Raw genomic sequence first — 26,391 nt, 5'->3', positions numbered from 1 at the left:
ATTAATTATTACCGCGCTATTCAAATGAAAAATCAGCTTTTATATTACAGGTAAACGTGTGATTTCTTTATTATGCAGAGTTCTTCAAATCATTATTAATGAATAACTCAATTTATACATGTGTGTATTATTATTAAGAATATAACAAGTAACAAAAGTGTAAGGCAAAATACCAATCCAGATATTGGTATTGGATTGCTTTGGTCTTTGGTTTTTTATTGTTGATTGTGGCTGTGGAAGCTATCTACCCATTATGGTTGGCTCATCGGCCATGGCAACTTCATCATTGGGCGCCTTGGCGCCTTTCTTCTTACCTGAATACCAGAGGAACATGACACCGCATAAAATATTAACTACGAACGTGAACCAGGCCAGGTAAACGCCATAGCCATAGCTATAGGTAAGAATGTTTAATTATTAAAAAATGTTTCATTTTTCCTTAAGGTTAAACTTACGTCAATTCCGCACCATCCGGATAGGCATAGAACAAATTATCCTTTGTGTAGTCGATTGAAGAGAAGAGCACCTGCAGCACTACAAGCGCTGTGGATGCCGCCACTAGGTGTATGCCACCTGCCAAACGCTTGAACATGTAACGTGGATTCATAAACGTATAGAAGGAGAAGACCGCGCCCAGACTCATGACGAACAACGTGATGCAGGCAAAGGAAGCTTGCGTACGTATGTAATCTGCAATGGCGTACCAAGACACTACCAAATAAAAACTGTTGCGATTATAAATGTGTGTGTGCGTGGATGCATGCTTGGCTTCGATAACTTTTTGTTGGGCGCGTCCATGCTGAAATACTCGACCCATTAAATTACATGCCAACATTTTACATGAGTGCAGCATATCCTTTTACTATTTTCATTAATTCTCTCTCCGTAGAGAGGGAGCAGAATTGCTTTGTTAAAGAGCAGCAAAAGTAAATGGCCTACGAAGAGCTAAAATTAGCGACTATCTCGCTCGATCGCACCAGGCTGATGTTAGTCACGTACCGTTACAATTTGAGAGTACAAGAGAATTTAAGTGAGAGTAAGCACAAGATGGCGTATTATGAGAGCAGTTGAAAGTAGCGTGCGTCTCGCTCGATGGCAAGAGAACAATGGACATGAGAAAATAAAAATAAAAATGAATTGGTAATGCTCGTACATACCCATTAATTCATCATCGAAGCCGGGCTCACTGCGTAGGGTATTTGAATTGGGAAACATGTCAATGTATTTGCAACGCGCTAAAGAACGAGGTATTGTATATATATTATAGTTAAATAAATATTAGGATGTATATTTACAGTAGGGTATATAACTGTAGTAGGCGGTCTGCCCGGCCTTCTTTGGTGGCAACGGCGGCACCAAAAGTAAAATCACGCGCTCGTCGTTTAACACAAAGGCGGGTATACCAATGTCCCTGATGTACGTGCCCAGCAGTCGAACCACCAATGGATAATCCGTCCAATTGCTGAATATGGCTTGCTGTGCCATCTCCGGTATCACATAGTAAGACCAGGTGTTGTTGTATTTAACACGCTGCAGCGCCGAGCCGAAAGTGCGGCGCTTGATTATCCCATTCACATCCAGCGGATCGATGGGAATGGGCTTCAGGCTAGTCGCATTGAATTCATGCTGATTCGCTTCCGTCGACATGACCAGCTTGTGGAAAGCGCTGCGAAACATTTGGAACTCCTCCTCCTCCCCTCGCGCCCAATGGGCGAACATGCGCCGACGCGCCGGCTCCGTAAAGTTGTCCGAGCCATCCAGTTTTTCCTGAGAGAAGTTTCGAATGAACTCCATGTGGCTCAAATTGCGTTTGGCATCGTTGATATACGACTGCGAGGTGTACGACATGGAGCTAAAGTTTCGCACCACCTGCGCATTGCTCAGCGCGTTCGGCACAATCGTATTACGGCAGTGGCGCCACAATCCCGAATGCGAGTTGATGAAGAAGCGGCGCGATTCGGGTATGAAAATGCCTAGGGATGGGGAACAGGGAACGTTATTCAGTGGAGTCTCTACTCAAATGTAATCAAATCCCTGCTACGCACCTTCTTTCCCTGATATGATGATCCAATGATCCGTTGCTATCGCCACTATCCACACAACCAGCGAAACGACCATCAGCAGGCTGCAGCCGAGCAGCACACGGCGCTGAAACATATAGGCCTCCATCAAGGGACGTCTGGCCTCATCTCGACCAATTGTCGAGGTGGATATATCGCGCTTCATCTTTGTTGTCTGAGCTTTGAACGTCCGGCGGTGCGCGTCTGTCCTACGGGCTCAGCAAATGTTTGCGGGCGTCACCGGGCGATACCAATGGGAAATCCACACGCACATGGGACAGGGCACGTTCCTACGTACAAAATGCCAGAGAAGAAAATTGTGGAAAAATATTAATTAAAATAAATGAAGAGAAATAATTGTTCATGCTTAAGCAAAATGAAGTCACGTTGCGTATTCGCAGCGTAGGACAACAAGTTGTATATAGATATGTATTGGTATGTATATGTGTGTATGTCTGTAGAGCTGTACTTGTGTGTGTATTTGATAATGTTTATACATAATGCTGTATATATATAAATATTCATAAATATTCGTACATATGTATTTTCTGTGTGAGCCTCTAAATAGTCCTATACGAAGCAAAACGATTGCTTGTATATGTAATATGTACATAGATGTGAAATCTATACATACATATGTATGAATGTACGAGTGTATGTTTGTTTGTGTCATAATTATAATTCAGCAGGTGTTTTCGCATGGGAATTTACGCCAAAACAAAATATATTTTTATTTATATTTCATTTAGATTTCTTATTATGCTCGTTCGCAATTGTTAGAAAGGAGCATATTCTCTTTTGTGCAATCCTCAAATCCTAGAGTAAGGAAACTTATAAAGTATGAGGATATTAAAACTACGTTTATTTGGGACTTAAAAAGCTTAAGAAACTGTTTATTCACTATCAAAATTAGACACATTTCAAATGTCGCTATAAAATTCAACTGCAATTAAAACGCTTAACGAGCATTGTGCAGTCAGCTAAAACCATTTAATAGCTCGAATCAGATCGTGTGAATTATTTTTGGCTCGCCAGATATTTAAAAAAACATATTTCATGCATATTTGTCTGTCGGTTTTAGGCCTTTTTGGAGAATTTATGTGATTATTTATTTATTTATTATATTTACATATTGTTTTTTGGCTGTCGTCGCGTTGGCAACAAAAAATCAAGCAAATGAAGAAGAAGAAGACGAAGAAGCCATTTCATTAATTTCTGTCAGAAATTAAGCAAATTAGTGAAGACATTTACAAAGAGCAAAAAAAAAAAAAAAAAAAAAAAACGAAATATATATTTTATGCTTTCTTTAAAAATAATAAAATTTGTTGAGAATTTCTTTGAAATTAAGCATATATATTATATATATATTGTATATGCATAAGTGGCAAATATGTATTTTGGCGAGGAATTAGGTGCGCCCCAGCGCGTGGGTGTGGGCGTGTGCGTGTGCAAGTGTCGTCTGCCCAAAAGTACTTTTACTGCGAGTCAAGCATATACGAATATCACATACATAAAAGCCTTATACGCCATATATATTTGATATATAGCAGACACATTTATCATTTAAATGCTTTGTTCGTCAACTTTTGTGAATTTGTATATTTTGTATGGATCATAAAAATGTGGAAATTCTGCTTTGGGAAAACCCGCAGCAATACACACATACACATGCGCATAGACACATTTGTACATATATATTTATTAAATAAATTATATTCATTAGTAAAAATATTAAGTTTAATGATTTTGTTTTTAATTCTCATTTCATTTATGGCTGCTTTCAGCATTTATTGTTGTTGTTGTTGCGTTGTTGCGGTGTTGCATGCAACTTCCGTGTTGTATTTATAGACATACATATAGACAGATACATATGCAATCGTATTGTTGCAGTTGGGAGTTGCATGTGCGTCATGAAGCCGCCAACTGCGTCATTTGCCAACATTTAAAACAGAGACAAAAACAAACAACACAAAAATAGGGAAAATCTCTTAAGTGTTTAGAGTTCTTAGGCAAACACCCGCTGGCTGTACGCTATTGCAGATGTTTTCAAACAGGGTATATTGCTTCGAACATATGTATGCATGTAACATGCAAAAGTTTAAACTATGTATGTATATATGTAATATTCGATAATAATAATTAAAACTAAAAAAAAAAACACTCAATATTGTGTATAGGAAGAAATACACAGAAATGCTCAAAAGCTGAACGCCAATTGATCGAGCGCAAACACGAACTCAGAAAAAGTCTCATTTCTCCGAAAAGGCGAAGAAAGCGAGCATTAAACCAAACGCAGAAAAGCTCATTTCAGCATTAAGGAGCATTAAGACTTACTCAGAGAAGCTGAGCTGAGCGCCATTTTGATCTAGTGCCAAGCTAACTCAGTAAAAGTCTCAAAAATTCATATGAAAGAGCAAGCGAGCAATAAAACTAACTCAGAAAAAAGTTCACTCAAATGAATTTATAAACTTACTCAGAGCAAGGCTCATTAGCTGAGCTGCATTTTGAAGAGTGTAAAATTAAACTGAGTGCAAAGCTTAGTCAAGGAGTTCAAGGTTATGCTCAGAGAGACGATTAAAACTAACTCAGAAAGGGCCGATTTCTTGATCGTGTGAGAATAGGCTAAAGAGCGAAGCTCGTGTTTGAGTGAGTGCGTCGCCTATATAAGGGCGCGCCCTGGGCGTATTTAGTCAGTCGTCTTCCTAACCCTCCTGGTGGTCAGTCGCAGTGGGGGAAAAATAGTGGCAAATAGTTTCTAATAAATTCTGTTCAATTATTTAAACACTGCTTTGTTTAGGATATTACATGTTTCAAATATATTTTGTCAAATATTATTTATTAAATGTTGTTAATTATATACCAAAATATTTAATTATTTTATAATAATAAATATTGGATTTATTTTGTCAATGTTTTTTTTTTTTATTTATTTATATTTATAAATGAACTTAATTATTATGATATATATATATATATATATATATATATATATATATATATATATATATATATATATATATATATATATTTTAATGCTCCTGTATCATGGGTGATACATATTATTATTATAATTATTACATTCCTTGATAATAAGAAATATCACTTCGACGTTGTTTGCAGGCCATCATAAAGTCGTCCATTTTTTGTTTCTCTCTGTCGCTCTTGCGTTTATTGTTAAATTTATTTTATTTTTTAAGTATTCTCATTTGTTTTAAACAAAATCCGTCTTAAATATTTTGTTTTCGTATTTTTAGACCAAATTGTACAGTTATCATCAGGCTGCGTCTACATATTCAAATTCCTGACGTCTAGGTAGAGGTGTGTGTGTGCGCATATATAAATATATACATATGCACAAAATATTTATATATAAATAAATATATATCCATTTAACTGAACCAACCTGAAAACTGACCGCACGACAAAATTCTGAAGAACGTAATTTTTCAACAATTTTTTCATTGTCTTTTATTTGCTATATATATGTATACATACATATATATGCATATCTATTTATACTCGTTCAGAGAACGACAACAAAAAGAGCATATTGGTTTTAGTGCAATGCCTTTCTGGCTGTTTAGCTAAAAACCGAAAATTAACTATAGCTTGTCGTAGGTGCATGTATAGAGAGGATCAGGCGTTGCCCAAAATAGGAATATATATGTTTGTATTAGAAGTAAAAGTTTGGAATTTCATATATGTATGTCACAGCCACAGTCCACAAATGTCATCCATAGATTTGTGCGTTTTACTTTCTCTTTAGATTGTCAAATTCTAATAGACATAAATATATACACGTATATATACATATGTTAAATAAACCGCGTCTCAGTTTATATATATTATATACAATACAATACATATACATATGTACATTCATATCCATCTCATGTTATATATGTATGTAAGTTCGATCTTATAGGTATTTATATTTGAGTGTAGTGTATATTATATCGTTCATCCATTGTAGTACTGTACATCCAAATAAACAATGGGCTTGACAGTTGTATTATTAGAAATAATAAGTTTTGCCGCAGGATTTATGTAGACCAGCCTAACTGCGCATTGAGATATCATTTTTGGGTGTATTCCAAAAATCTGACAAATTCATCTTTTTTTAAGTAAAAGTTGAACTTTACAACTTTACATACTTCGAAAATTCTGAACGAGCATTAAGCAGTCGATGATGCCCAACTTGAAAGTTTTTACTTTGCTTTCTATTGACAGTTTTGACATGGGAATTTTTTTAGATGCATTTATATATGTATGTATATGCTATATGTATATAATATATATACTATATATAACACACGCGCGTATAACAAAAATATTTAGCCTAAATCTAAAATAAAATAAAAAACTTAGTCAAATTTATATGTATTATGCAAACAACAAATGCTGTGAATGTTTTTAACAATTTTTAGTGCGATTTTCGTATTATTTTTAAGTTTATTAGTTTAACAGTTTATGCATTAATTAATTCTAAATTAGATTTTGATTTGTTTTGGTTTTTCATATATATATATTTTTTTTCAGTTATTCTGTTTTTTGATTTATGGTTATATAAGTGCAGCCAAACACTTGTTTCAAATATTTAGATTAAATGCAACATTGTTTACCATTAAAACTTTCGAACTTGCAACTGAATTTTTATAGTTGACGGCGGTTTGAATGCGAATGCGTTTCTTTTTATTGCTTCAGATTTTGTTTATATTGACGAACGAAATTTGTGATTTTCTTGCTTTTTCTTTCTTTTTTTTTCTTTTTACACGCCTTTTAGAAATTAAAATAAATAAATATATTTTTGGGTTTGAGCGAATTTTAACAACACAATTTAAATCGAAGCGAAACCGTCGAAATATCTCGCGACTGCTGCGGCGGCTGTTGCTGCTGCTGCTGTTGCTGGTGCTGCTGCTTCGAGGCACAGGCACTGCCACAGACTGACTGACTGCGACTACATAGAGGCAAGAGTGAAGGCAATGCCATCGCCAGTGGTTGCCCCAACACAAACAAAAACAAAAGGAGCTCTGCCATTGTTCGCTTTAGATTTAGCTTTAGCCCGCCGGCGTTGATTTGCGAGCGCACAAAGTTTTCTGCGGCTCGCAACATAAACATAATTGCGGGCGTGCTAGGAAGAGAGCCACACACACACGCACGCGAGCGAAGACATATGTGTGTACATTAGGCAGGGGTATATAAATAAATTTACATATATAACATATGGATGTATATATATATAGCAACCGTATCGTGAAAGCCAAGCAGTGCATGGCCACCTGCAGCAGGCGCTACTTGGCTAGCTGGCAGGCGACCTGGCTGATTGTCTAACTAGTTCAGTGGACGAAGGGCTAGCCAAATAGCTGACTGGCATCATGTGTAGCTGAATGGCTGGCTTGCTGTGTGTCTGGCTGAATAGCTGGGTGAATGGCTGGCTGCATGACTTGCAGATTTACTGGTCTAGGCGGCTAGTTGAAAGCTAACTGACTGTAGAGGCAACTAAAGGTCTACTGAGACTAGCTGAATTATTGGGAGAGTACCTGAATTATGAAAAATTTACGGAATTATTGAGAGACTGTTGAATTACTGATAAAATGGATAAATTGCTGATAGACTAGCTTAATTGCTGAGATTGGCTAAAAGGCTGTAAAATTGGCTGAAGTACTGAATGACTGAATTGTTGAGATATTGGCTGAATTGTGTGAGATTGGCTGATAGATTAGCAAAATTATTAAGCGAACTGAACTATTGAAAGACTGGCTGATTGGCTAGCTTTAGGCTAGTTGGCTGATTGAATGTCTAAAAGTAATGCTGAGTGCTTATAGCTGAATTGTTCAGCCCTCTGAATGATTAAGTAGCTAGTTGTCTAACTAACTCGCTGAATATGGAGCTGAATGGATAAGCATACTAGATAGCTGACCAGAGGCCGACTGCCTGTTAGACTGTATGGCTGGTCTATGACTGAACTGGACAGAACGACCAAGTGGGCAGCTGGCTAGCTGAATTGCTGTATAGCAAGCGAATCCCCAAGTCGCGGTCGCGCAGCTCTGCGTCATCGTTTTTTAATTGCGCCATTAAATCAGAAAAAAAGAGCCAGCAGGCACACTCTATTCAGCAATATCTTTGTGTGTGAGTGTGTGCGTGCGTAAAATTAGAAATTAATGTATTTAGGCATCTTCGCTCTTTTTATAATGCTGCAGAGCCATGGGCAGCTATTTATATAATATATGTATGTGTACAAATCGTACAGCCTGCCAGTCAGCCAGCCAATATAGCATGCCAACACACACGCTCACTCGCTCGCATTCGCCATTAAACGTTGACAACGACTTTATGAATGCTATTCGTTCTTCTTATATTCGTTTCGTTTTTTCTGTTTATTTTTTCTTGGGTTTTTTGGCATACCATTTAGCGCATCATTCAAAAGCCAAATGTGGATGACGTCGTGCCACTTGTTCGTGCTTATTTGGCTCCGATTCTATTGCTTTCTGTCTGTGATGCGCAGTGCGCCCAAATCTAAATTCAATTCGCTGAGCAAATCATTTGGAGCAGCGCCTTGAAGTGTCAGCTGGGCTATCACCTGTTGAGCCTCTGGGCACTTAAAGCAGGCATTGCGAATGGCCAAAATGCTCCACTCGCGCATCACTAGAATGATAAAAAGAGAAGCGTTTATTTCATTTCCCATTGACTCAATACTCCCTCCCACATCACTTACAAGGATTACGCGCATCCATGACTGTGCATTCGAGCAGCGCTGGCAGCAGCTGAGTATCGAGGCAGTATCCCCTATTGGCCACGTTCTCATACAACAAATTGGCTGTGCAGCGAACGAGCAAGGTTTTCAACTCAAAGGAGACTCTCGCCTCGTAGTCCGCATCGATGTTGGAGCTGAGCGCCACTTCCTCCAGTTTAGTCATGGGCTTATCCAGGCAGCTATCCGGCTCCTTACCAGCTGCAATTACGCAGCGTAGCAGGCTGCTCACGTTAATGAACAGCGACTGATCGGCAGCATATGTTTTGGCATATTTTTCCGAGCCGCTGGCGCTTGCTATGATACGTAGCAGAGTGTGCACTTCGCGTGGATGCAGCTGGTGCCTCAGCTTAATTGTTTCACGTAATATACAATCGGATTTCAAGCGGAACTCCTTGGCAAAGAATTGCAGCAATATGTTGTTAATTTCACCATTTGGACTGTCCTCACGCAGATAATGGGCGACATAGTCAAGAAAGGTTATACGCTCCTCGACAGACTTCAGTCGTTGATAGCACTGCACACAGCTTCGCCCATCTTTTACAATAAACTGTTCCATCAAGAAGTGCAAATATTCAAAATTATAGTCCGTTTGCGTTTCAATGATGGCCTGCCACAGCTTGACACACGTCTCAAATACCAGCTGATCCCCAGGCAAACGTGCGCCCATATATATATTATACATAATCATAAGCAGCACATTATTCGAGCTGCCCAATGGAGCTATCGCTGCTTGCTCGGCAATTTGGTGTCCATGTGCTTGCCAAATTGCTGTCTGGGACTCTTCATTATTAACTACGCTATTGGCCAGTACCTGTAATGTCAATATATGCAGTGTGCGTTGTTCTGTTCGCATAATTGGGTTAAATACAACATCTCTAACGAATCTCGCAAATTCTGCATTTTTTGCCAATGTTCGTTGACTTTCCGGACTTTGGGTCAGTAGCAAACGCAAGTTCTTTAATAGCGTCGTAATTTCAGCTACATTTTCAGCTATGTTTAATTTCAATATTTGCTCCAGTACTTCGCTGGTTTCCTTATGCTATAAAAAACATTAAATCGGTTAAATAAATAAGCAAATCAAAATATTTATTGTTTACCGGCTCCACATGTGCCATATTTGTATTTGTGCCAATCAGAACTGTCAAATAGCCGATGAAATATTATCGATAACAACTGTTAACAACCGTCAAACGGTGATCAATTGATAAATAAAATAATTTTTTGTTAATTATCCAACAAAATCAGTGTAATATAGTAAAAGTCTTATCTTATATAATCAATCTTAAGGGATAATACGGCTAAATAATGTATGTTAAAGGTTATCGGTGTATCGCATATCTAGCCGGTTAACAGCACTGTTAAATGACACGTATTTCTGAGCTTTAGGTTAACAGCTATTGTAAATTATTTGCACATTTAGCTTGCCTGCTAATACAAATTTTGGTTTTAATTGTCAATATTAGAAAAAGAATATTAACAAAATTTTATATTGTTAAATTTGGCCACGAAGCAATTTTTGGTTCTGTTAATAACATTAAAGCGAAATGTAAGTCTAACAGACGGACGAGCAAACAGCAAATGGCAAAAAATAAACAAAAAGCTACAAAAAAACAAACATATATTTTGAAATAATTACAACATTGAAGCCAAGCTTTCGTCTTGTAAATATCTAACGTGTTGACTGATGCAAACAACATAAAACCTCCAACATTATACGGCTGTGGCGTATTAGAACACAAAGAACAAGTCAACGTGGACGGACAATAACCAAATTGAAATCCAGGCAAAATCCCAACGGAACCTTAATTGTTGAACAAAATTGGAAAGACATCAAATCAACAGAACATTTTTATGTCAACCAGCTTTGTTGTACGTCGAGCACAAGGCAAACACTTTATTTATAATATATATACACCGTAGCTTATGCAAAATTCTTGATACCTTCAATATATTATGCTTATTAATCGTGCGCTATGCCAAAGTTGGTTAACACAGGTGACGTAAGTAAGGATGCCCATAAAGGAGGCACAGGCACGCCCACATTTTAAATTCATAAATCTATGTTGTTATTTTAGTTATCGATTTCATATTGGAAATGGCGCAACACGTTTTCAAGCATGCCGCCAGAGTTTCTATGTACAAAGATGTGGATCAGGTCAGCCGGTGCGTCATTTCCATGCACAGAAGGCCAGATGGAGTAGCATAAAGTCACCTGTCATCACACCTGTTGGCGATGGCGGCGGCCATGTGCCAATGAACAATGTAATCAAGGCGATCGCATTTACCGGCGCAGTAAGTGAAATGCTCCATGCGCCGCTCTCATCAATTATTTGTTATTGATTTGAACTTTTGTTTAGTTCAGCCTCGGTTGCTTTGCAGGTGCCACAATTGTTGAATACGAGAATACGCGTAGCATGATCCTCTCTAAGGCGAAACAGGCCCGATTCGGCTGGATGCAGAGTCGCTCGTTGATGGACCGTGATAGCTGGTCGCAGTTAAAGAATGACATTAAACGTTTTTGGGACTCCCTGTCGCCCGGTGATAAAACCTTTGCGCCGATCTTGGTTTGCAATCTGCTCGCATTTGGACTGTGGCGTGTTCCATCGATGCGAAATATGATGATGACATACTTCACTTCAAATCCAGCAGCACGTAAATGAAACCCTTAACTGCTTCACTAGATTATCCCATTTAATTCGCTACTTTAACTCTGCAGGCATTGTGTGCTGGCCCATGTTCCTCTCTACATTCAGCCACTACTCGGTTATGCACATATTTGCAAATATGTATGTGTTGCATAGCTTCTCAAATGCTGCCGTCTTATCCATGGGCAAGGAGCAATTCATGGCCGTCTACCTCAGCGCTGGCGTTTTCTCCAGCTTGATGAGCGTGCTCTACAAAGCGGGAACGCGACAGCCCGGCATGTCACTAGGAGCGGTGCGTCTCATATAGATAAAAGAGCAATTTATATTTATTCATTTATATTTATTCAAAATCTCATATACTTTAGTCAGGTGCCATTATGACCGTCCTGGCCTACGTCTGTGCACAATACCCGGATACACAACTGAGCATATTGTTCCTGCCAACTGTCACGTTCTCTGCGGGAGCTGCAATTAAAGTTATCATGGGCATCGATTTTGCCGGCTGCGTCATGGGCTGGAAATTCTTTGATCATGCGGCACATTTAGGTGGAGCTCTGTTCGGCATGTGAGTAACAACATAAATATCATGTCCTCCATTTCAAATATTTGAAATCTTTTCAATGTCTTCCAGCTTTTGGGCGAACTATGGCGCGCAGGTGTGGGCGAAACGCATTAGCTTACTAAATTACTATCACGAGCTGCGCCGAACGAAACAAAAATAATAATGATATAACATTGGGTAATCAACCGAGGATCATCATCGTTCAGCCTTTGAGGCTCGTGTTATCATGTGTTAGGAGGTTCAATAAAATCCACAAATTATAATTTAAACAATTTCAATGTGATTGTTCTGATCGATTGCGCTGCAATCGTTGGGTGATCTCTTTACGCCTCTGCAGCAGCTTCTCCCGCAACTCTTGGGAATTCTCTCTTTCGGGTGCATAGGAAATGTGCAAAATTCCTCCAAAAAACTGTTTTGCATCCAGTTGGCGTTTCGCACGACGGGCGTGCTCCAGACGCTCAAATTGTGCCGCATAGACGTCTGTAAAGGCCTCCAATTCAACTGTAAACATAAGATACTATAGTTAAACTACATAATATGGAAATCTTTCTAAATCACTTCGTCCTGCCATTTCGCTGGTAACACAGCTGAAGGAGCGCAGTTTCCCGAATTGTTGCAGTTTATTCTTTATTTCAGAGTGTAGATTGACTTTTGGCACACCAAAAATTAATATATGCCGCGACTCACTGGCAACCGTATAAACCTACAAATTATTCAATAATTAATTTATAATTATTTCAGTTTTTGTTTCCCTTACCTTCACAGCTTTAAGTTCGCGTCCTTGCCTATATTGCAGCCGTGTTGTACAATACGCCAGACGTTTATGATGTGATAAGGGCGTTTCCTCCATATTAATATATATTTACTGTAGGTTAATTGTTAAATTTTATAAAAACATTTCAAATGCCGCTACTAAACTCTCCGTTGCTCAGCCGGTTTGACTGTGCTCAAAGATATGCTAATCGGCGACTTTTACAGCACTTCATTTGCTGCTCGATATCGGCTGTAATATTAATGTATCGAAATATGAACTCATCTCTAAATATTCTCAAATTTTTATTAAATTTGAAATAATCGTTTTAATAGGTAAAAACCCAATAGATTTGTTAAACATTCAGTATTTAACTGATCTATGACTACTTTTAATATTCTGCTTTTAGCTAGCGAATCAAACACTAATGTAGATGTGCTGTAAAATTATTGTATATTTTATTTGTATGTATTAAGTTTTAATTTTAATACAATTTTAGTTGGAAATGGTTTTCTGTTAAAAGTTTTTAGCTGCTCTCTGCTGCGGTGCCCACCTGTGGACCGGCTTTTTTTTAGCTCTGTGATAATTTTCTAACACTATATTTTGGCATTCACTTGTTGTGTGCACACAGCTGTTCAATTGGAGTGAACGCGGGAAAGGAAAACTGTACGCGAGAAATGCGCGCGCTGCTTATAAAGAAAAAGTGCTATTGCGCTGAATTCATTAACTTCTGAGCCATTGAACGATTTACAACTGAGTGCATCAGAACTTAGATAACAATTAAACTAGCTTTTATTTCGTGATTTAGTAAAAAATAAATAGAAGAACATGTCTCAATCTCAAGTAGCCGGCAAAGAAAACATTACGGACAACATGGAAAAGTTCTCGCTAAAGGTGACAAGACACGTTCTTACGCAGTTTGTATATAATATATTTAATCATATGTACATGTACATGTGGCTATATTGTATGTCATTTGCATGTTATTTAAATCAATGCAAATTAAATTACGGCTATTTATAAATTCTTTCTCTTGTCTACATTGTTTTTTCATTTTCCTTATTATTTTTTTTTTTTAAGCAGAGCCCAAGCAAGAAAATTCTGACGGAGAACGCCAACAACGTTCGCAAGATGTCGATCACCCCTGAAGATAATGCCAAAGATCAAGCCAGCAGCAATGGTAAGACTGAGCAATCTATAATGAATAAGATTGCTGCGCCATTCGATCCCTCACTGGAGCCGCTGCTCAAGGAGAATCCGCGTCGATTCGTAATCTTTCCCATACAATATCATGATATCTGGCAGATGTACAAGAAGGTATGTATGTTCAACACATGTACAGAAGTGGGTTGTGTTAGTGTTAGAGCTTGATGAAATAGGCGGGAAAATTTATGATAAAGCGCGGTAAAAAGTGCTCACGTCGCAGACGTGACTGATTGTTATAATAACATATAATATGTATGTATGTGTATTTGTATTCAAGTACCTGGATACATACATACATATGTACATAAATACATGATTCTTAATCCTAATAAATGGTTTTGATTCTGCAAACGCAGATTAAAGAAATTGAATATTGATTTGCTTACATATTACGTTTAATATTTGGAATGTTTTCGGCTATTATCATATAATATGAAAACTTTTGTATAAATACATAGGCATATACACACACTTGCATACATATTCATATACCTAAGCTTATTTGTATATACATACATATGTACGCCATATATCCGCTAACATACATACTGGTATGTGTGTACTCATGTACAGTTAGACCGTCCTAGCTCTTTAACATTCAATATAAGGTAAACATGCAAGCATCAACTATCAAGATACATATGTATGTATATAAATAAGAATAGATATATATCAGCATTTAATTAGCTGGAATTTAAAAAAAAAAAAAAATATATATATATATATATATATATATATATATATATATATATATATATATGTATGTTCATTGATATTTTTAGGAAAAGCTTGTTTCAAACTAAACCATTCAAGCCAAATATGTACGTTCTTTACTTATGGCTCTAGAGCCAGTAATTAGGAACTACCTTAAACTACTTCAACAAAAATAATTATTTAAGACATGTTACACTGAGTTAGAAAAGAAGTATGTAATGTTAAATTATTTGGACTAATGAAACCCGTATGCTTCTCTTTAATACCATTTTTATATTAAATCTATTATGTATGGATATTCATCCATATATAAAAGAGTCCATACACATATGTATGTACATATCCATTAATACCTGCACACATGCAAACATGGTTACTCACACACTTAGATAAATACATACCTACATATTTATTTAACGAGCTTGAATGATAAGCTATGTACATGCATTTCAATTAGAGCTCTAAAAAGATAGCAACAATTGGACATTGCATTACGTTCTATTACGTACTATAGTAAATACGCAAAATTTTCAATTTCTTTTTTTCAACTTTAGGCTGAGGCCTCATTCTGGACTGTGGAAGAGGTGGATCTCTCTAAAGACTTGACCGACTGGGCACGTTTAACTGATAACGAGCGTCACTTTATCTCCCATGTGCTCGCCTTCTTTGCCGCCTCCGATGGCATTGTTAATGAGAATCTTGTCGAGCGCTTCAGCCAGGAGGTGCAAATAACCGAAGCTCGTTGTTTCTATGGCTTTCAAATCGCCATGGAGAATGTGCACTCGGAGATGTACAGCGTGCTGATCGATACATATATTAGGGATCCACAGGAACGGGATTATCTGTTCAATGCCATTGAAACAATGCCCGCTGTCAAGCGAAAGGCCGATTGGGCGCTCTCTTGGATTTCATCGAAGGCGGCGAACTTTGGCGAGAGAATCATTGCGTTCGCTGCCGTGGAGGGAATCTTCTTTAGTGGCAGCTTTGCCTCGATCTTTTGGCTGAAGAAACGTGGTCTGATGCCCGGTCTGACCTTCTCCAATGAGTTGATCTCACGCGACGAGGGCTTGCATTGTGACTTTGCTGTGATGATGTTCCGGCATTTGGTGCAACGTCCTAGCCGTGAGCGCATCATTGAGATCATCTCTGATGCTGTTACCATTGAGCAAGAGTTTCTCACAGATGCTCTGCCCGTCAAATTGATTGGCATGAATTGTGCATTGATGTCCGAGTATATTGAATTTGTTGCGGATCGTCTGTTGGTGGAACTCGGTGTTGGCAAAATCTACAATACGAAGAATCCATTCACCTTTATGGAGATGATCTCGCTGGATGGCAAGACTAACTTCTTCGAGAAAAAAGTTGGCGAATATCAACGTATGGGCGTCACATCGAATCGGCTAGACAATGTCTTTACACTTGATGCGGATTTCTAAAATTACACTTCGCAATCCTCACAGCTGCTGGTTCCGGGTGTTATTTTTAGCCAATATATGTTTTAATAATTAACCACATTTTCTTAGCATCTAAGCCTATATTTAAACATAACTACATGCGGACACATAACTTAGCAAATCATTGTCATTCCTCTTCCAAAAAATCGCTAATTATTGAATTACCTGACAACTAAAGAGCATTGTATTTTATCTGACCTTTGTCAAATTATCATTGTACATAACATATTAAATAAAAATTTATAGTATTTACGTATATAATTAGTTCTCATTTAAGAAATACGCGGGAAATTCAAAAAGTTATTGACTTTACAAACAGTTGTTTGATATGCGTTACAACAGGTATGAAGGACTTGCAAGGGCATTGTGGTGACCACATACTCATATATATGCATATATGACTATATAGTGTGAATATATATGTGGAAAATTTACGTTCATGTAAAAGCAACGATAAGTTTAATCACTTCCAATTGTCGGTAATTGTTCCCATTCGATATCGATAGCTATCGATAGCGCTTACAAACAGCTGGCGCTAAGTTACTTGCAGATGCACAGCCACATACAAATCATGCTCGCATATCTAACATAAGTGTTATCTGAAATCAAGAAAATGATAGTGTAAAAACATAATTCGTGAATATGAAAATGTACAGTCTGATCCACTTATTGATTAATTTCCTGTGATATTTATTTGTAAAGACGATCAATATATTGTATGCAGAATGAGTGTTAGGCACACAGCTTGGCGCAGTTCGGAGTGCATCATATAATTGCAATCACCAGAAGCAATGGGCTATGCAACACGTGACGACGTTGAGCTGGCGGAACAGTGCACGCTGCTCGACGATCAGGCTGATGACGAAACGCATTTAAGTCAGGTAGCAAGTCGTGATCCAAGAAAACTGCATCATCGACGCCAACGTTTGAGAATTTCATCGCCAAGGTTTTTACGCAGAATTTGCCATTTCGTGCTGTTGATATTCGTATTTCTGTTCTTTCGGTACATAATCCTGCCCAACATTTCAATATATGAACAAAAAAGACATGGTGAGTCGCCATTGAAGCATATGAGATCATTTTGTATTAACCGTAATTGTTTTGCAGTTCCGCTTGCAGATTGGTCGGCGAATACCTCGCTGGACATCAAGGACTACATACAGGCACAGCAGGAGAGCGCACTCATAATACCCCGTGACTTTTGTCGTAATAAAACGTTTCTGATTATTGCCGTCTGTACCGGCTTAAACAATTTCGTGGAACGACAAACAATACGAGAAACCTGGGGAAATACAACAGAATTCAATTACCCGGCTTTTGCCAAGCTGCACGCACACCTGAAAGGCCCTTATCAGCCGCCAATGGAAAAACGTTTGCAGTTCTATGCGGACTATCTGAAAGGCGAGGGCGAAAACCTAACGGCAAGTGTACGCATTATATTCATAGTCGGTCGCCAAAGCTATGAATCACACTTGGGCAATGAAACCCTGGTGCGATTGCACAGCGAAGCGGAGCTCTACAATGATATTATTCAAGAGGACTTCATTGATACGTACAATAACCTCACTTTGAAATCTGTGATGGCACTGAAGCACATTAGCAAAAGTTGTTTGAAGACTTGCGCTTACTTTCTTAAATGCGATGATGATACGTTCGTCAACGTACCCAATCTATTGCATTTTCTACTCGGCGGCACAGTGCCGCTCTATAACGACACGCTCGACTATCATGATCGTGGCTCGATGGTGGTGATGGCTCAGCGCAATAGATTGAATGCCACAAGTAACGTCATGATAGGGCATCAGTTTTGTAATGTGGTGCCCGTCAGCGATGTCAGCAGCAAGTGGTATATCCCATACTATATGTATCAGGACGAAGTATATCCCAAGTATCTATCTGGTGCCGGTTATCTAATGTCCATAGATGTGGTCGAACGTCTATTTGAGGCCTCTCTAAATACATCATTAATTTACCTTGAAGATATTTATATAACTGGACTTTGCGCCAATCGCGCGAATATCAAGCGAAAACATCAGCCTCTCTTTAGCTTCACGAGCTCTCCACATTTGTGCGCCTTCAAGGGCAGCATCACCCAGCATCAGGTCAAGGAAGCGAGCATGGTCGAAGCATATCGGTTTGTAACTAATTATACCAAAATATGTCCGCCACCGGGACGTTACTTAAATCATATGCGATTAAGGAATCGAAATAATTGTTAGATAAGAAAAGAAGCGCTGTGAATATGCCTCTTTCCCCCTTTCTGTCTTCATATAGAAAAGAAGAAGCACAATTTTGACTTTCTTTGTATAAATACGAGTTAAACGAGATTATCCATGAGATATACTGTGTTTACACAGAATACTATTCTTGAAAACAATTGCGCACAGACATAATATATAACATATATATCCAAAATAGTCCCTTTTTTGTTCCTGAGATTATATTTCGCATCGATTTGAAGTGCTGTTTATCTTTAGAAAATAGTTCTATATATGTATATGTATCAGAGTTTTTATAGCTGTAAAAACTTTAAATAGTTCAGTTGCTCATTCTTTATCAATCAAGAATAGTATAAATGCCGAAATACTTGCAAATAGCTCTTTTGGCTGTAACACGAGGGTAGTTTACAAAATTGCCAAAAGCTTAGTATTATTTTAATAAATTTGGAATGTAAACATGTAGAAAAATAAGCAAATATCGCACACATAGATATATTCTATCCGCGTGCTTAATATAATTGGAGTACACGTGGGTAGTTTGATATATTGTTGAAGATTTAGAAAATTAATCGAAAATTGAGATATAAATATGAAATATGTAAATTAAGATTATATTATAGAAATTTTGTTGACTGTACAAGTTTTGAGCTACTCTCGTGTGACATAGGTTACAGTTTTGGAACACGAGGGCAGCTGGAAAAATTGCCAAACGCTTTATAAAAGATTTATATTTTATTATTTCTACACACAAAGTATATTAACTACCCTCGTACATATAATTTAAGTATTTGCTCAACGCTCAGATTTGTTTGTTTTTGTTCAATTTAGCGCAAAATATACAATAATACAAAATAATATTCAAAAAGCTAATTTTATTTATTGGAACAACTCGTAATTTAAGCATTTAGGCATATTTCTCAATTTGATTTGAATTTAATAATAAAAAACTTTTTTTGTATATACAATTACTTTTTATTACTAAAGTAGTTGATATATTGTTAAATTGGTAAGTTTTTACTTACGGGCTTCATGTTTTGTGAAAACTAAAACAAAAACAAGTATCATGTTTGTAAAACTAAATACCTTAAGGCTAGACTTAGCGTTCTTGTTTGATTTTGCTTAAAATTGTTTACAGATAATTCTTATGTTATACAATCCTATAATAACAAACTAGATTCGAGCCTACGATTGAAATTAAAATTAAATAATTAATTTTAGCATTTCTATGTTTTAAGCATCTGGCAGATTTGTGTTTAGTCTAAGCTAGCGCTGCAATCATATTGCAGCTCTAAGGGTGGGGCCAGCTGATCCTCCTCGTCTGTTATCTCAATGCTTTCCTTGGCTGGACTGCTGCTCGCAGGAATCTCTGCAGCTTCCTGCTCTGTTGCAGCTGCCGCTGGCTGTGAGCTGCTCCTGGTGGCTGCATTAAAATCCGTTTCCTCGTTTTCGATAGCTTTTGTATCTGTATTGTCTTTGTCTGTCTGAGCTTCAGTCTTATCAGCAGCTTCCTCTGAAGCTTGCTTCGCCAGCTCCGTTTCAGAGTCCTTGTGTTCATCTTTCTGTTCAGTTGCATCTTCATTTTCTTGTGTCGTTGTAGTAGGTGCTGCATCATCATTCTTCTCTGTGTTTATATCTTCTTTTGTTTGCTTATCCAGCTCTATTTCGGAAGCTACTCTATCCTCTTTCTGCTCATCTTCAACATTATCTGTATTCTCCTTGTCAAGCTCTTTATGAGAAAGTGCCTCTTCAGCTGTCTCATCTTTCGCATCATCATCTGCAGGAGCTGCTTGAGCAACATCCTTTGATGCTTCACCGGTTATTGCAGTTACAGGTTCCGCTCCCTCTTTTTGTTCATTCCCTTCTTGCTTGGCTTCCTTCTGTTCTTCATTATTTTCACTGCCTTCTTCATGTAGCGCAGTTTCTGTATCTTCTTCCATAGCTTCAGCTGCTTCCACATTTTGATTTTTTATTGTTTCTGTTTCACTTTCTTCCACATCAGTTAGATTTTCATTATCTATACTGACTTTATCTTTTTCATTTTTCCTTCTATCTACATCTTCTTCGTTCTTTTCTGCTTCATCTGTTTGAGATTTAGTTACGTCGCTTGTGTCCATTGGCTCAAGCAGCTCCTCTTCGCCAAGTTTCTCCGGCGAATCCCCTTCTCCAAGTTGCTTCTGCTCCTTATCTGTATTCTCTTCACTAGCTTTATCCTCATTTGTATCACTTGCCACAGCTCTTTCCTTGTGACTTCCAGCTTCCTCCATCGTCTGCTCGTCAGCATTCACCTCACTCTTTTTCTGACCATGTTTCTCCACCCATTTGCGTGCTACCTCAAACTGTTCCTCGGCACGAACCAGTCTGACAATTGGCTTCATTTTGAGCTTCGAATCATTTCGCTTCATCTCATCCATACGCTGGCGCTCCAGCTGTAGCAGGGCAGGATTTGGTTTGTGCGTCGTCTTCTTGCGCGGTTGCTTCTTCTGTAGAGTGCCACCGGGTGAGGTGGCTTGATTGGTCTTGACTTCGCCGGCGCCCTCGGTAATGTCCACTTCCAGTAGACTGGCCAGAATCGATGAGCTAATGGCCGCCACATCAATATCCTCATTTGGATCAATGTTTGCAGTAACCGGGTCCATTTTACTCATCTCTGCTTCAGGTGCTGTTGATTTAACGGATGTGATCTTCAGGCCCTTGGGCAGGTTGACCTTCGGCACGGAAGGCGTTTCCTCCTCATTATCCGAATCAATGGTAATCGTGTCCGTCTTTGGCTCCACAATCTCGATTTCATTGTCCTCATCGTCGCTGGCTTGTTTCTCTGCAAAGAGTTCGTGAATTGATTAATAATCTTAAATTTCATATATAATATAAATATTTGTTGATAGGATTAAATATAGTCTCTACAGTATGACATTTAAAAAAGACTTTTAATAAGTATATAATAGTTATATATAATCTTAGAATGTTCGGAAGTTTTGCATAAATTAACTTAGTCTAGTTAGTTAGTCTAAAAAATTCGTAGCTTAGGTATTAAGAAACCGCATTTCCTCGAGCGGAAAGTTTGTGCGCAGCTTTTGCAGCGTCTTCTCGTTGGGTCTAGGCTGCCGCTCCAGCTCTCGGCAATAGCACTCGTAGGCGAACTTTGCCATTTGCCAGCGCAGTTTGCAGGCGCGCGCATCACGCTTAAAGCGTGGCAAACGCCGCGCCAACTCCGCCCACAGGCGCTCGCGTGCACCCACGTCGTTATAATCGACATGTCGTGGATTCCATAATGTGGGGTAGGCACGCATAGCCAGCACCAGCTGCTGCACAAACTGTTTATCGTCCGGCATGTCCTTTAGCTTGCCAGCAGTATCAGCGGAGCTGCTGCCCTTCGTTGCACAATCCTGCAGCGGCTCGAATTCATCTCTCAAATCCTGTTCATCGATTTTATACAAGAAATATAAATTGGCTAAGTATTTGGAGTATTTCAGTTCCAGCCTGGCAAAGGTGCGTTTGTCCTTGATGGTTTTTAAGCGGAAGGACTTGTACATTTCATACATCTGTTGCCAACGCTCCACAATGTATTCACAGCGGTAGTCTGCAAAGAGAAGCAGTTAGACAATTTCTGCAGCAACTACCACACCTGGAGCACTTACTTGGCGCAGATTTCCAGAAGTTGAGCCATAGAGATTTGCGTGTTTGTTCGTCTATGCTATTGAACTCGGGATCTGCGGACTTGCGCCACAGAACGGGATGACTCTTGGCGAAGTTGATGATGCGCATATCAATGGGTCGCACCTCCAGCGGACGCACATTCAATCGTGTCGTGGGCTTCGCACATTCTTTCTGCTCCTTATTGATGGTATTCTCGATGGCATCCAGTTGCTTACGCTCATAGCCATCGCCATCGCCTTCGCCACAATCGACTGGCTTCCACTCGCTGGGCGGCACATCTCTGTTGGCCAAATAGTTGGTGGCCTTATCGAAATAGCCCTTGAAGCGTTTGCCTTGCTTGAGCAAACGTTCGATGCGCACATAACGTTTGCGCACGTTCTTCCAGCGCAACTTGATGTCATCGCCCCGTGGAAAGTGGCTGGCTATGACGCGCCACTGCTTGCGTGTCACCACCATCTTGCCATAGTCCGGATGGCGGGTGCACCAAATGGATGGATATTCTCTGAGCAGCCTCGTTAGCTTGCGATCATACGCATGCTCCTGCTCATTGCGATTCATGCTCTCCTCGGTGCCGAGGGCATCGTACTCATCATTCAAGTCATCAACATCGTCCCCGTCATCCGCATCATCGTCCTGATAGTCATCGTCATAGTCATAGCTATCATCGTTCTCATTCTCCGCCGTCTCATCAGTTGGCTCCCGTTTCGCATCCTCATCCTCATCCTTCGGATCACCCTCGGCGCGCACGCCTAGCGGCATTAGCGGCGGCAGTGGATCCACATTCTCGCCGTCCTTCAGATTTGCATGCAGACTCTTGCGATACTCGTAGACCTGATTGTGAAAGCTATCGCTGCCCGTGTTGAATAGATCCACATCATCCAGCTGGCCATAGCAAACGTATTCCACAGCTAAAATGAAGCCAAAGAGGTGAGAGAGAACATGGTTAAAGCTAAAGCGAAAAACTGCTGCTGAATTCGATTCCATTGCCTTTTTGTTGGATATTTTACAAACACATGGACAAAGAGCTTAAAATCAATTTGAATTTCAATTCGAAATGGAGCCAAGGAAATGGAACTCGCAGAGTTTTTCATACAACACAACAAAATATACTTACATGGTGGCTGAACCAAAGTATAACTCAGACATAATATATGAATATAAATAGCATGATATAGATCATATTATCTATATATACTGTCGAGCAACACCCGTCCATGTGTTCAAATATTCACAAAAGACAATGTACACTTATTTATAAGAAGCAGAAAGAAGAAGAAACTTCCACTTCGCATAAGCAAACCGCAGCCTGCGAAGCAGCAGCTGGAACTATAGATAAACTATAGACTAAACTAAATCTTAGACTAAACTAAACTAAATCTTATGCCAAATACCGGAGAAGATTAACAACCATTCTATTCTAGTTTTATAGAGTCTAAATTACACATCTTTCTAGAACTTAGGCTAACAAAATATTGAATAACAATTTTTATATGTATATAACCTTAACTATTATGTATATTATATTAAATATATTTTAGGATCTTACCAGCTGCCAGTTGTCCATTCTCCAGGCTGTTGGCATCATTCTTGAAGCCCATTTCTCGCATATCGAGCAAGCATTTGTCCTGCAGCTGTTTAAATCGTCCTATTGCATAGGTCATCAGATAGGATAGATGTATGTACAGTTCCTTGACATCCGAATAGCTGCGCGCTTCGTTGTACGCATTGGACATGGTCAATGTTTGCACCTTGCCCGTGAGATGTGTACAGATTTCCATGGCGTTAAATATTTGATTTTGCAGCTGAGTGCGCGCTGCGCCCAGTGGCGATGTGGAGAAGACGTGGCGCACCAATGTTGGTGCTTTAGGCACCGATGCGGGCGTCATCATGATGGTAGTGCCACCGCCCGCTCCACCATTGCTGCTGTTCCCACTGCCGGCAGTTGCTTGGGGTTGGGGGGCGACGTTGATTGCATGCACTTGGCTGCCGTTGTTGACGCGCACCACTTGTGGTGCACGCTGCTGTTGATTGGTCTGTGGATTGTAGATGCCCATGTTCGAGCCAAAGTTAGGATGCAGCATCCGTGGAGGTTGGACCGTTGGCGGCTGTTGCCTGATGATGACCTGTGGAGTCAATGGAACGGGCGCACGTGTTACCGTTGTCGTGGCTGGTGGTGATTGGCCTGCTGGAAATTGCCGCTTCACCTGAAAGAATTCATGGAATTAATATGAAATTGGATTAAAGGATTTACAGTGTTTAGACTAACCTGTATAAGCCGCCCGTTAGGTAGACGATATGAGTCCTGTTGTGCGGCACTATTGAGATCGACCCGAAAACCATTAATGGTATGAAAAACCGGTCCCGCCGAGCGTATGGCATTTGGCACCACTGTGCGTCGCACTACAGAGGCTTGACTGGGCGTGGATTGGCGATAACGTATCCCCGAACTGCTCAGCACGAGCGGAGGTGGTAGACTGCTGCGAGGACTCGCGGTCGAGCTTCCATTCGTACTCGGCCGCGGTCCGGTGTAATTCTGTTGCACGGTGACGATGCGTGGCGTCGTCGTGATGGCGGAAGCAGGTGTTATATTCGAACGAGGAGCCGGCTTCTGTGCCACTGAAATTTGGCAATCTGGTTCCAGCATGCTGAGCAAATCGGGCGTACAGACGATATCGTCATTGGAGGACTTTGGACGCTTAGCAGGCGGGCCCTGTGGCTTGGCAGACTTCTTGCCCGAATTCACAGAGCTGCTATGACTACGTTTGGAAGTATTTGACTCCAAGCTCTCCATGGAATCCGACAAGCTATTCACCTTCGCCTTAGCTAGGCGACAACAAGTGCTGTAGTCTTTGTGAGTTTGCTTGCGCATTTCCGATTCGGATAGCTGCAGGGACTGAAGGCCACTGAAATAGAGAGAGGGAGGAATCATTAGCTATATCCACAGAGACATCTCAGAGCTCAGGCACTTACTTCTTTTGCGTCTGTATGTAGTTGACCAGTGCCCAGTGTTGAGCGCGTAGCGGCCAAAGTATTTTGGAAGTGCACTTGAAGCAATTCCAGTTCTCGTTCTGTTCAATGTCCACAATGACGCCTCGGGACAGGTTCTTGATGATGCACGACTTGCAGAACACATACGGGCAGGTGGAGCAGCAATATACCTCGCCGCCCTGGCCGCACCAACGGCAATATAGCTCCGAGCCATCTTCGCCCTTTGAAAACTCTCCGCTATTGTAGAAATCATGACATTTGATGCAGTGCGTCACACGCAGTATGGGATGCATTTTAATGTTATTTTCTGTGCTGACTGCTGTGCCAAGGTGCATACGGCAAACGGTGCAATGAACTTTACGTTGATTGACCACGTCCACTGTGGGATACATTTTCAAATAGAAGCGCCGTTCCTCCTCCGAAATGCTGGGATCCATTTCATAATTGGAGCCTAGACAACAAAGAATGCTTTAGACAAAGGTACAAAGGACCGCGAGCGAGGCCGGAATGGTGATGTGGGGGAGAATGGCGGAGGAAAGGGAATGGACACTTACCCGTGAAATCAAAATCAAAGGCTTTGAGTGATGGAGAAGGCGTCGCTGGCGACGCGACCGTCAGCGCAGGATCCATGCCGGGTGTGCTGCTCATGATGGTTGCTTTGCCGGCTGCTAAATTGAATCACTACCCACACGTGGATTTGCAACCAACAAATATCTTATACCTGCACTCTCTCACACTAACACACCCAAACGCATATACACACACACACACACACACACACACACACACACACACACTCTCTGCTAAAGTTATTGCTGGAGCAACAACAATCCGGCGCGTATTTCTTTTGCAATATATTTAACACTAACATTAACGCATGCCCACATATGCGCGCCCTCACACACACACTCACCGACACAACGACGGCAAACGCGTTATAATGATCTCAGTATTGCTAAATTTGATTCAATTTTATATATTTTATATATTCCATTCGCTTGGCTGTCAGTGTAGAAATGATTTTTCACACGACTGTCGCCGTAGTATATCGTTTTCAATATGGCAGCCACTTCGGGTGTTCGGGTACTGCCGACTTCAATCACGACGAAGTATACATAACAAGTTTTACCCAGACTCTGGAGCCGATATTTTTTGATATAACATATTCATCCTATATTTCATATAGCCGACAAGTTTCCTAGAACCGTTTACATATTTTTCTCACTTAATCCAAGCTCAAATTCTCCAATTAATTATAATCTCAATCAGCGATCACATATAGTAAGAGTCTAATTTTTCAGTCTAATAGTTCCACATATCAAAAGTAGGTCAAAGCTGAATTTTAATAGCCTAAACATTATCATTTTTATTAATTATTCTATCT

The 26,391-nt window shown here is 39.7% G+C and overlaps 7 protein-coding genes across 9 annotated transcripts; 3 read left to right on the top strand and 4 right to left on the bottom strand.

Annotated features, from left to right (window-relative positions):
• Positions 1-37: 37 nt before the first annotated feature.
• On the bottom strand, positions 38-2,226 carry LOC108616267 (uncharacterized). 2 transcript variants are annotated; one of them, XM_018011352.2, is made up of 5 exons: positions 2,046-2,226; positions 1,296-1,973; positions 1,158-1,235; positions 456-711; positions 38-394 (listed from the first exon to the last, which is right to left on the bottom strand). In XM_018011352.2, the coding sequence occupies exons 1-5, from the start codon at positions 2,224-2,226 to the stop codon at positions 241-243; spliced, it is 1,347 nt and encodes a 448-aa protein (XP_017866841.1). In that variant the 3' UTR covers positions 38-240. The 2 variants fall into 2 exon arrangements, with proteins under 2 accessions (XP_017866841.1, XP_017866842.1); XM_018011353.2 differs by having other exon boundaries at positions 456-690.
• A 6,312-nt stretch (positions 2,227-8,538) lies between these two features.
• Positions 8,539-10,067, bottom strand: LOC108616268 (ataxin-10). The gene is made up of 3 exons (XM_018011354.2): positions 9,912-10,067; positions 8,776-9,853; positions 8,539-8,705 (listed from the first exon to the last, which is right to left on the bottom strand). Exons 1-3 carry the CDS (start codon positions 9,927-9,929, stop codon positions 8,539-8,541), a joined length of 1,263 nt encoding a protein of 420 aa, XP_017866843.1. The 5' UTR covers positions 9,930-10,067.
• Positions 10,068-10,673: 606 nt separating this feature from the next.
• Positions 10,674-12,293, top strand: rho-7 (rhomboid family intramembrane serine protease rho-7). Its single transcript, XM_018011358.2, has 6 exons — positions 10,674-10,814; positions 10,890-11,106; positions 11,172-11,466; positions 11,531-11,751; positions 11,825-12,024; positions 12,091-12,293. The coding sequence occupies exons 1-6, from the start codon at positions 10,768-10,770 to the stop codon at positions 12,179-12,181; spliced, it is 1,071 nt and encodes a 356-aa protein (XP_017866847.1). The 5' UTR covers positions 10,674-10,767; the 3' UTR covers positions 12,182-12,293.
• On the bottom strand, positions 11,779-12,883 carry LOC108616276 (RNA-binding protein 48). The gene is made up of 3 exons (XM_018011365.2): positions 12,779-12,883; positions 12,580-12,724; positions 11,779-12,522 (listed from the first exon to the last, which is right to left on the bottom strand). The coding sequence occupies exons 1-3, from the start codon at positions 12,869-12,871 to the stop codon at positions 12,296-12,298; spliced, it is 465 nt and encodes a 154-aa protein (XP_017866854.1). The 5' UTR covers positions 12,872-12,883; the 3' UTR covers positions 11,779-12,295.
• A 513-nt stretch (positions 12,884-13,396) lies between these two features.
• Positions 13,397-16,407, top strand: RnrS (ribonucleoside-diphosphate reductase subunit M2). The gene is made up of 3 exons (XM_018011356.2): positions 13,397-13,666; positions 13,856-14,089; positions 15,247-16,407. Exons 1-3 carry the CDS (start codon positions 13,601-13,603, stop codon positions 16,126-16,128), a joined length of 1,182 nt encoding a protein of 393 aa, XP_017866845.1. The 5' UTR covers positions 13,397-13,600; the 3' UTR covers positions 16,129-16,407.
• On the bottom strand, positions 16,169-26,297 carry ADD1 (ADD domain-containing protein 1). 2 transcript variants are annotated; one of them, XM_018011344.2, is made up of 6 exons: positions 25,562-26,297; positions 24,990-25,458; positions 24,286-24,922; positions 23,566-24,223; positions 22,001-22,927; positions 21,271-21,942 (listed from the first exon to the last, which is right to left on the bottom strand). In XM_018011344.2, the coding sequence occupies exons 1-6, from the start codon at positions 25,653-25,655 to the stop codon at positions 21,386-21,388; spliced, it is 3,342 nt and encodes a 1,113-aa protein (XP_017866833.2). In that variant the 5' UTR covers positions 25,656-26,297; the 3' UTR covers positions 21,271-21,385. The 2 variants fall into 2 exon arrangements, with proteins under 2 accessions (XP_017866832.1, XP_017866833.2); XM_018011343.2 differs by lacking the exons at positions 21,271-21,942; positions 22,001-22,927 and adding an exon at positions 16,169-21,180 and having other exon boundaries at positions 25,562-25,702.
• Positions 16,938-19,230, top strand: GalT1 (beta1,3-galactosyltransferase 1). The gene is made up of 2 exons (XM_018011351.2): positions 16,938-17,196; positions 17,254-19,230. Exons 1-2 carry the CDS (start codon positions 16,938-16,940, stop codon positions 18,363-18,365), a joined length of 1,371 nt encoding a protein of 456 aa, XP_017866840.1. The 3' UTR covers positions 18,366-19,230.
• Positions 26,298-26,391: the final 94 nt, after the last annotated feature.

The sequence above is a fragment of the Drosophila arizonae genome, chromosome 5, assembly GCF_054131065.1.
Source record: "Drosophila arizonae isolate 15081-1271.41 chromosome 5, UAZ_ARI_1.0, whole genome shotgun sequence".
NCBI classification, from domain to species: Eukaryota; Metazoa; Arthropoda; class Insecta; order Diptera; family Drosophilidae; genus Drosophila; species Drosophila arizonae.
The sequence above is the reverse complement of the archived record's forward strand: the minus strand, read 5'-3'. Positions and strand labels throughout refer to the sequence as shown.

Coding starts and splice junctions, on each gene's coding strand:
- LOC108616267 (XM_018011352.2), bottom strand. CDS start 2,226: ATGAAGCGCGATATATCCACCTCGACAATTGGTCGAGATGAGGCCAGA. Junction 1,974..2,045: donor CATCATATCAGGGAAAGAAG/GTGCGTAGCAGG, acceptor CCCCATCCCTAG/GCATTTTCATACCCGAATCG. Junction 712..1,157: donor CTTCGATGATGAATTAATGG/GTATGTACGAGC, acceptor TTTATTTGGTAG/TGTCTTGGTACGCCATTGCA.
- LOC108616268 (XM_018011354.2), bottom strand. Junction 8,706..8,775: donor CATGGATGCGCGTAATCCTT/GTAAGTGATGTG, acceptor TTATCATTCTAG/TGATGCGCGAGTGGAGCATT.
- rho-7 (XM_018011358.2), top strand. CDS start 10,768: ATGCTTATTAATCGTGCGCTATGCCAAAGTTGGTTAACACAGGTGAC. Junction 10,815..10,889: donor AGTTGGTTAACACAGGTGAC/GTAAGTAAGGAT, acceptor TTGTTATTTTAG/TTATCGATTTCATATTGGAA. Junction 11,752..11,824: donor CCGGCATGTCACTAGGAGCG/GTGCGTCTCATA, acceptor CATATACTTTAG/TCAGGTGCCATTATGACCGT.
- LOC108616276 (XM_018011365.2), bottom strand. CDS start 12,871: ATGGAGGAAACGCCCTTATCACATCATAAACGTCTGGCGTATTGTACA. Junction 12,725..12,778: donor GCGAACTTAAAGCTGTGAAG/GTAAGGGAAACA, acceptor AATAATTTGTAG/GTTTATACGGTTGCCAGTGA. Junction 12,523..12,579: donor CAGCGAAATGGCAGGACGAA/GTGATTTAGAAA, acceptor TTATGTTTACAG/TTGAATTGGAGGCCTTTACA.
- RnrS (XM_018011356.2), top strand. CDS start 13,601: ATGTCTCAATCTCAAGTAGCCGGCAAAGAAAACATTACGGACAACATG. Junction 13,667..13,855: donor TGGAAAAGTTCTCGCTAAAG/GTGACAAGACAC, acceptor TTTTTTAAGCAG/AGCCCAAGCAAGAAAATTCT. Junction 14,090..15,246: donor TCTGGCAGATGTACAAGAAG/GTATGTATGTTC, acceptor TTTCAACTTTAG/GCTGAGGCCTCATTCTGGAC.
- GalT1 (XM_018011351.2), top strand. CDS start 16,938: ATGGGCTATGCAACACGTGACGACGTTGAGCTGGCGGAACAGTGCACG. Junction 17,197..17,253: donor ATATGAACAAAAAAGACATG/GTGAGTCGCCAT, acceptor ATTGTTTTGCAG/TTCCGCTTGCAGATTGGTCG.
- ADD1 (XM_018011343.2), bottom strand. CDS start 25,655: ATGAGCAGCACACCCGGCATGGATCCTGCGCTGACGGTCGCGTCGCCA. Junction 25,459..25,561: donor CTTTGATTTTGATTTCACGG/GTAAGTGTCCAT, acceptor TTTGTTGTCTAG/GCTCCAATTATGAAATGGAT. Junction 24,923..24,989: donor TACATACAGACGCAAAAGAA/GTAAGTGCCTGA, acceptor TCTCTATTTCAG/TGGCCTTCAGTCCCTGCAGC.